Source organism: Oncorhynchus nerka, unplaced genomic scaffold (genome assembly GCF_034236695.1).
Source record: "Oncorhynchus nerka isolate Pitt River unplaced genomic scaffold, Oner_Uvic_2.0 unplaced_scaffold_4771, whole genome shotgun sequence".
Lineage (NCBI taxonomy): Eukaryota > Metazoa > Chordata > Actinopteri > Salmoniformes > Salmonidae > Oncorhynchus > Oncorhynchus nerka.
The window spans coordinates 5470-14645 of NW_027036534.1; the positions used below are offsets into that span (position 1 = coordinate 5470).

Below are 9176 nucleotides of genomic sequence, written 5' to 3' on the forward strand. Positions count from 1 at the left end.
CTTCTTCACAACAGTATCTCGGACCTGCCCTGGTGTGTTCCTTGTTCTTCATGATGCTCTCTGCGCTTTTAACGGACCTCTGAGACTATCACAGTGCAGGTGCATTTATCGGAGACTTAATTACACACAGGTGGATTGTATTTATCATCATTAGTCATTTAGGTCAGCATTGGATCATTCAGAGATCCTCACTGAACTTCTGGAGAGAGTTTGCAGCACTGAAAGTAAAGGGGCTGAATAATTTTGCACGCCCAATTTTTCAGTTTTGATTTGTTAAAAGTTTTGAAATATCAATAAATGACGTTCCACTTCATGATTGTGACACTTGTTGTTGATTCTTCACAAAAATACAGTTTCCTCTTTATGTTTGAAGCCTGAAATGTATGGCAAAAGGTCGCAAAGTTCGAGGGGGCCGAATACTTCGCAAGGCACTGTACATACATACATACATGCATACATACATACATACATACATACATACATACACACACACATACATACATACATACATACATACATACCAATAAACAGACAAATAAATACAGACGAATAAATACAGACAAAAAAGCAGAAGGTACTGGAACCCAGTCCTGACACTAAGAGAGAAGATTCATATGGCAGACAAGCCTCTACACAATCTATATACACACCATTAACCATAGAAGAGGCATGTGGCAGACAAGCCTCTACACAATCTATATACACACCATTAACCACATAGAAGATACATGTGGCAGACAAGCCTCTACACAATATATATACACACCATTAACCACATAGAGAGCAAACCAGCCGGTAGACAAGCCTCTACACAATCTATATACACACCATTAACCACATAGAAGATACATGTGGTAGACAAGCCATCTACACAATCTATATACACACCATTAACCACATAGAAGATACACGTGTGGTAGACAAGCCTCTACACAATCTATATACACACCATTAACCACATAGAAGATACATGTGGCCAAACAAGCACTCTACACAATATATATACACACCATTAACCACATAGAAGATACATGTGGTATGAACAAGCTACTCTAAGCACAATATATATACACACCATTAACCACATAGAAGATACATGTGGAACCAGACAAAATATCTAAGCACAATATATATACACACCATTAACCACATAGAAGATACATGTGGTAAGACTAAGCCTCTACACAATATATATACACACACAGTAACCACATAGAAGATACATGTGGTAGACAAGCCTCTACACAATATATATATACACACCATTAGCCACATATGGAAGATACATGTGGTAGACAAGCCTCTGTACAATATATATACACACCATTAACCACATAGAAGATACATGTGGCAGACAAGCCTCTACACAATCTATATACCCACCATTAACCACATAGAAGATACATGTGGCAGACAAGCCTCTACACAATCTATATACACACCATTAACCACATAGAAGATACATGTGGCAGACAAGCCTCTACACAATCTATATACACACCATTAACCACATAGAAGATACATGTGGTAGACAAGCCTCTACACAATCTATATACACACCATTAACCACATAGAAGATACATGTGGCAGACAAGCCTCTACACAATCTATATACACACCATTAACCACATAGAAGATACATGTGGTAGACAAGCCTCTACACAATATATATACACACCATTAACCACATAGAAGATACATGTGGCAGACAAGCCTCTACACAATCTATATACACACCATTAACCACATAGAAGATACATGTGGTAGACAAGCCTATACACAATCTATATACACACCATTAACCACATAGAAGATACATGTGGTAGACAAGCCTCTACACAATCTATATACACACCATTAACCACATAGAAGATACATGTGGTAGACAAGCCTCTACACAATCTATATACACACCATTAACCACATAGAATATAAATATTTTTACTATTTTATTACAGGTAGCCTTTTTTTATTTTATTCCAGGCTTTATGTAAATAATCTGCAAACGGAAATACACAATGGACAAAAAAACATTTATATTTCTCCTCATCCCTCATAATGCCGTGGCTTATCTGGTGTGCTTTCTGGAATAAGAGCAAGCGTATATTGTGGTAGAAAGGGCAATAGAGGATCAAATGAGTTTCATTCCCTATTTCTCAGAGGTCACAATAGTTACATAGTCTTTCCTCTTCCAGTTCACCACAATACCTGTTTCACTACGCAGAGGCAATACCCCTGATCTGACCTGTTTCAATATGCAGAGACAATATCCCTGATCTGACCTGTTTCAATACGCAGAGGCAATATCCCTGATCTGACCTGTTTCAATACACAGAGGCAATATCCCTGATCTGACCTGTTTCAATACACAGAGACAATATCCCTGATCTGACCTGTTTCAATACACAGAGACAATATCCCTGATCTGACCTGTTTCAGTACGCAGAGACAATTTCCCTGCTGTCCGGGTTAGGGTTTGGCCGGGATAGGCCGTCATTGTTAAAAAAAATATGCCTTGGTGTAGTCCAAAAGTAATCAGATTATGTTACTCATTTTGAGTCATCCAAAGGATTAAGTCACTGATTACTTTTTTTTCTTCATGTAACTGTAATTAGTAATGGATTACATTTTTCTTGTAATCCACCCAACCCTGCCTATAGAATCCATTCTGTATAACTGAATAGGGTCTACTGTAACACATCCACCATTTTGGTGCAGCGAGATTTGTTCAACTGTATTTTCCTAATTGAAAGGTGAGTCACTCAAGTCAATATGTGCCAAGGAAATCTGTACATTCTTCCTCACATCCACAGTTCTTGGAAATGTATAGAATACCCAATCACCCACATTTACCGTAATGTACACTACATGTTTTTGGTTTGTTTTTCTACTGATCTATTTCGCAGGAGCCTGGTGAGGGCGAAGGGGGAGAACTGGGTGAAGGGGAGGAGCCTATGGTTGATGACATCACCTCCACAGCAGAGAAGAGGAGAGAAGTGTGGTGCATGGCTCACCAAACAGATGACAGAAACGTAAACAAACATCCGGAATGTGTACTGTAGTAATATCTCACACACCTATTTCCTTCATGTTCCTGTCTGTTTCATGTTGTCCATATCCTGTCACCGTGTGTAAGGTGTCGTGCATGACAATATCCTGTCACCGTGTGTTTGTAAGCAAACATGAGTATCATATAAGGGCAGTCTCAATGTATTCTTCATTTGTTTTCTCCAGCTTCTTTCAACCCAAGACGGATACAGCAATATCTGAGGTTTGCGTGCTACCCTGGCTATATTCCTTTGTAACTTGCAAGATTATCTATAGTTTGAGGGGTCTTTGAGTTTTGTTGCTTATAAAACGGACCCAATCAGATGTCACTTGGTCAACAAATACAAAAAGCTATTGGACAAGCAAATACATTGATGTTAACGCATTGATAAACGTACATAAACGTGAGCTATTGTGAATCTCCCAGCTGAAGGTGTTTTTGTACCCAGGTTTGATCGTGAACCTCCAACGGGTCTCCTCCGGACTATGTCCACACCAACGGGCTGCTGGGGCTGGACCTGCACTCCACACCGCAGTACAAACCAGGCCAACCAGGGCCAGATCTGGGTTAGTATCACCCACGTATAGGGACTGAGACCCTCACACTGTCGTATACAAACCTCGTGGTGGAAAACAGCAACACTTTGGGGCTGGTTCATAAGAAAATCCCAGGGAGTGTGTAAAGACAGGGCTTTGCTTCCCATTGCTGACTGTGGTTATTAGTTAATGGTTAACATCCGGTAGCTCGCTCGTGATGCTGTCTGCTCTCTCTCTCCCTCCTTCCCTCCCTCCCTCCCTTTCCTCCATCCTACAGGGAGTGTGTATGAGGTGGTGGATGTGCAGGGTGAAGGTTTGAAAGAAGAGATGGATGCAGGGGCGATGGCGTGGGCGACTGCGCCGGGGGAAGGAATGGCGCGAGCTAATGCGGTGGTCACGGCCTTCAGGTTCATCATGAAGCAAAGCTACATCTGTGCTCTCATTGCAATGATGGTAAGTCTCTGTCTGTCTGTCTGTCTGTCTGTCTGTCTGTCTGTCTGTCTGTCTGTCTGTCTGTCTGTCTGTCTGTCTGTCTGTCTGTCTCTGTCTCTGTCTCTGTCTCTGTCTCTGTCACTGTCACTTTCACTGTCACTGTCACTGTCACTGTCTCTGTCTCTGTCTCTCTCTGGCTGGCTGGCTGGCTGTCTGTCTGTGTGTCTGTGTGTCTGTCTGTTTGGCTGTCTGGCTGTTTGTCTGTCAGAGGAGGAGGAGGAGTAAGGAACAGTCAGCCTTTTCAGTCCCAGGCGAGGGCTTCAGGATCCACACACACACACACAGCGTCTCAGTGGCCCATTTAGTCATTAGCGATGACAGCTTGCAGCCAGCCCCGGTTGGCCCTGGGTGATGTGTACCATGTAGTACAGAAGCGTCACCTCAAACAGATGTGTGTTGGTTAGTAGAGCACTGCTGAGGTCACTGGTAGGTAGAAAGGTGGTGGCAGGGATGGATGGGTGGAAGGCCGTCCTCTCTCTTGAGAAACAACCGTGGCCTGCACTCTGTTTTACACATCTAAGAAGAGTGTCACTTCATTTGATCTGTTGGTTAAAGGATATTGTGCTATGCCGTGTTATGCCGTGTTATGCCGTGTTATGTCGTGTTATGCCGTGTTATGCCGTGTTATCGTGTCGTGCGTGTTATGCCGTGTTGCGTCGTGGTTATGCCGTGTTATGCCGTGGTTATGCCGTGTTATGTCGTGCTGGCGTGTTATGTCGTGTTATGCGGGCTATGCCGTGTTATGCCGTGGTTATGCCGTGTTATGTCGTGTTATGCCGTGCTATGTCGTGGTTATGCCGTGTTATGTTGTGTTGTATCGTGTTATGCCGTGTTATGCCGTAGTTATGCCAGTGACTACTCTCACTAAAGTGGTTCCTTTTAGCAACACCAGTGATATCAATGATGTGTGATGCTTAACCTTTATTATTAGTGGCTTGATGATCTAGCTTTCTCTCTCTTACCCTCCCTCCCTCCCTCACTCCCTCCTTCCCATCTCACCCTCCCTCTCTCCCCTCCCCATCTCTCACTCCCTCCCTCTCCCTCCCAATCTCTCCCTCCCTCCCTCCCTCCCCATCTCTCCCTCCCCATCTTTCCTTCCCTCCCAGGCGTGGAGTATCACTTATGTCAGCTGGCTGACCTTTGTGTTTCTCATCTGGTCCTGCACGCTGTGGATGGTGCGCGACCGCCGCCGGTACACCATGACCACCTCCCTTCATGGTGTTCTATGGGAACCTGTTGATCATCCTACAGTATATCTGGAGCTTTGAGCTCCTCCAACCCGTGCCCGGGCTTTTCTTAAAGAAAGAGGTGCCCTTCCGGGAACTGGGCTCCAAGATGCTGTGCCTGCTGAGTTTCTGGCTGCTGCTGAGACAGGCGTTGACAGAGAGGAAGGAGAGCCAGAGAGAAGAGGAGGTGCTGTCGGACATCAGGGTCATCCATACCCACAAGAAGGGTAAGACAGCCCCTGAGTCTGTCAGTCAGTCTCTGTCTGTTGGCCTATCTGTCTGTCCTTCTGACCGTCTGTCTGACTGACTGTCTGTCTGTCTGACTGAGAGTTCCTGGTTAGAGTATGTACAGCAGGGATGGATCAATTTCGGGAACGTGGTCTCAACTTACTGTTGCAAGTTGGAATAGTAGAATACACAAGGTACAATTTAGAAAGTTGGTTGTGTATCAGCAGTGTTAATCTTCAATGAGCCATGTCAGCAAAACATTTTTTAGATTGGTAATCATGGTCAAATTACCGACCAGGGTGCCCCATTGATTTTGTTAGTCACTCTCACTCAGATATCATATTCAAAGTGCAAACATTTCTCTCTACCCCATGGCAAAATCACTAGAATTGCATTAAATTAGTTGTGAATTTGCTCTTTCCGCCTCATGGAAAAATGTGTAGAATTGCAGCAAACTTGCTTTAAAACTGTAACATAAAAAGGGGGCCGCGAAAATGGTTTGCTCTTAAGGTGGGTGGGGGGTCCCCCCCCAACAAAAATGTGATTAGGGCTGCCAAAAGGCTAGGGCTCTGACTGCAATTTGTGTGTATGGATGTGGGTATGCAGACCCTTGAGCCACTGTGGCCCCCTTATGATGAGTTCAGATTTTTGTGACCGCCCCCCCATCAAAGATGCCCATCCCTAATGTACAGTGTGAGTTTCAGATGAACATATGTAATACAAACACCTCCGATTGACATTAATTCATTATTTAAATGAAATATAAGCATGTCTTGAATTAGAATTCTGCTCTATTGGTAACCTCACAGGTGTCAAGAAAGACATGAATCACCTCCATTTGTTTTACACAAAACATAAACTACTTCATGCCTTAGTTGTGTTAGCTTATCCCTCTGTCATTGCTGTTGTTGTGGTTGCTGTTGTTGTTGCTGTTGTTGTTGCTTTTGTTGTAGTTACTGTAGTTGCTGCTGTCGTTGTAGTTGTTGTCGTCATCTTCTATGTCATTGCGTCAGCTCTTCTCTCCCATGCGCTTCTTATAGAGGACAAGGAGGTGATGGATGAGAGCGGTGGACACAGAGAGATGATGCAGGTGCTAGGCAACACGCTCATGGCCATGTTGAACAAGTACTGGATCTATATCTGCGGAGGGATGTTCTTCTTCGTCAGCTTCGAGGGACGCATCGTCATGTACAAGATCATCTACATGATGCTGCTTCTCTTCTGCGTGGCCTGCTACCAGGTGCTGTTACTGTGGGCTTACTGCACCGTCCTGTCCGGGTGGCTTTGTGCAGGTTTTTCCATCTAGCCCAGGGCTGATGCACCTTTCGGGGACCTTCCTTTGGGTCCGTACTACTAAATCAAGTGCACTCCACGTACACCATTTCTGTACTTCTGGAGTGCACGAAAATGTGTACGGAAATGTATGCACTCACTGCTGTAGGTTGCTCTGCTGTTGACTAAAATGTACGTTTAAAATGTGTATCTATAACCATCAAACTACACATAGTGTAGTAGTGGATGGTGATCTGAAGGTAGGTGTAAAAGTTGTGTAACATTCTCTCTGGCCATCACCAGGTGCACTATGAGTGGTGGAGAAGCATGCTGAAGTACTTCTGGATGTCTGTGGTGGTGTACACCATGCTGGTCCTCATCCTGATCTACACCTTCCAGTTTGACTCCTCCATCCACGTCTGGTTCAACATGACCGGCATGAGCAAGGACAAGTGAGTAAAAACTTATGAAGAGAGGAGAGAGAGAGAGAGAGAGAGAGAGAGAGAGAGAGGAGAGGGAGAGAGACAGAGAGAGAGAGAGAGAGTGTGTGTGTGTGTGTGTGTGTGTGTGTGTGTGTGTGTGTGTGTGTGTGTGTGTGTGTGTGTGTGTGTGTGTGTGTGTGTGTGTGTGTGTGTGTGTGCTGTGTGTGTCAACCGCCCTCCTCCTCCTGTCTCTCCCTGTGTAGACTGGAGGACCTGGGTCTGGAGAAGTTCTCTGTCCCGGCTCTGTTCACGAGGATCTTCATCCCCACCTCCTTCCTGTTGGTCTGCATCCTCCACCTGCACTACTTCCACCAGCGCTTCCTCCTGCTCACTGACATCAAGACGGTGGCCGACAAACAGAAGAGCACGATCACCAGGTGAGTGTCACGCGGACCACAACAATAAGTTGTGACTTTGACTCTCTGGACTCTTTTCCCGACCGGAGTCCCACTAAGTGTCACAGGATTCAAAACTCTTCCACCTATTCAATTAACTTCAATATAAGCACTGTTTTTCTTTAACAGGTTTTACATTACTTTTCACAATGCAAATGGTTTATATTAATAATAGGCCTTTAGTTTGTTACATTCACTGCTAAAATGGACCAAGTGTGACCGCTAAGATATGTGACTCCACGGATGGTGGTCCTGGACGCTTTGGCTGTGATTTGGGGATCCTGGAACAGACAAGGTTGGGAACCGCAGGTCTAATATTGGTCTCTAGCAGCCTCTGATTCAATTAAAACTTTCCATACTCTGTCCGGCAATTCATTGAGGTGAAATCCACCATGGCTATCCATTACCCATGCCCCCACTGGCTGGTAGTTGAACTGTACTGCCCCCACTGGCTGGTAGTTGAACTGTAATGCCCTCACTGGCTGGTAGTTGAACTGTACTGCCCCCACTGGCTGGTAGTTGAACTGTAATGCCCCCACTGGCTGGTAGTTGAACTGTAATGCCCCCACTGGCTGGTAGTTGAACTGTAATGCCCCCACTGGCTGGTAGTTGAACTGTAATGCCCCCACTGGCTGGTAGTTGAACTGTAATGCCCCCACTGGCTGGTAGTTGAACTGTAATGCCCCCACTGGCTGGTAGTTGAACTGTAATGCCCCCACTGGCTGGTAGTTGAACTGTAATGCCCCCACTGGCTGGTAGTTGAACTGTAATGCCCCACTGGCTGGTAGTTGAACTGTACTGCCCCCACTGGCTGGTAGCTGGAACCGTACTGCCCTCACTGGCTGGTAGTTGAACTGTACGCTGCCCCCACTGGCTGGTAGTTGGAACCGTAATGCCCCCACCGGCCGGTAGTTGAACTGTAATGCCCCCCACTGGCTGGTAGTTGAACTGCAATGCCCCCACTGGCTGGTAGTTGCCGAACTGTACTGACCCCCACCGGCTGGTAGTTGAACTGTAACGCCCCCACTGGCTGGTAGTTGAACTGTAATGCCCCCACTGGCTGGTAGTTGAACTGTACTGCCCCCACTGGCTGGTAGTTGAACTGTAATGCCCCCACTGGCTGGTAGTTGAACTGTAATGCCCCCACTGGCTGGTAGTTGAACTGTACTGCCCCCACTGGCTGGTAGTTGAACTGTAATGCCCCCACTGGCTGGTAGTTGAACTGTAATGCCCCCACTGGCTGGTAGTTGAACTGTACTGCCCCCACTGGCTGGTAGTTGAACTGTAATGCCCCACTGGCTGGTAGTTGAACCGTAATGCCCCACTGGCTGGTAGTTGAACTGTAATGCCCCCACTGGCTGGTAGTTGAACTGTACTGCCCCCACTGGCTGGTAGTTGAACTGTAATGCCCCCACTGGCTGGTAGTTGAACTGTACTGCCCCCACTGGCTGGTAGTTGAACTGTAATGCCCCCACTGGCTGTGTAGTTGAACTGTA

At 45.7% G+C, this 9176-nt stretch overlaps 1 protein-coding gene and 1 long non-coding RNA gene across 2 annotated transcripts; both read left to right on the plus strand.

The window, feature by feature from the left end:
* The first annotated feature begins 3519 nt into the window (after positions 1-3519).
* On the plus strand, positions 3520-5271 carry LOC135566475 (uncharacterized). The gene is made up of 3 exons (XR_010462098.1): positions 3520-3615; positions 3863-4038; positions 5184-5271. It is a non-coding gene; the product is annotated as an uncharacterized LOC135566475 (long non-coding RNA).
* A 21-nt stretch (positions 5272-5292) lies between these two features.
* On the plus strand, positions 5293-7662 carry LOC135566476 (piezo-type mechanosensitive ion channel component 2-like; the record flags this gene model as incomplete). The annotated part of the gene is made up of 4 exons (XM_065014177.1): positions 5293-5530; positions 6572-6771; positions 7107-7255; positions 7489-7662. Coding segments are annotated over exons 1-4 (761 nt in total), but the record flags the coding sequence as incomplete, so codon positions are not given.
* Positions 7663-9176: the final 1514 nt, after the last annotated feature.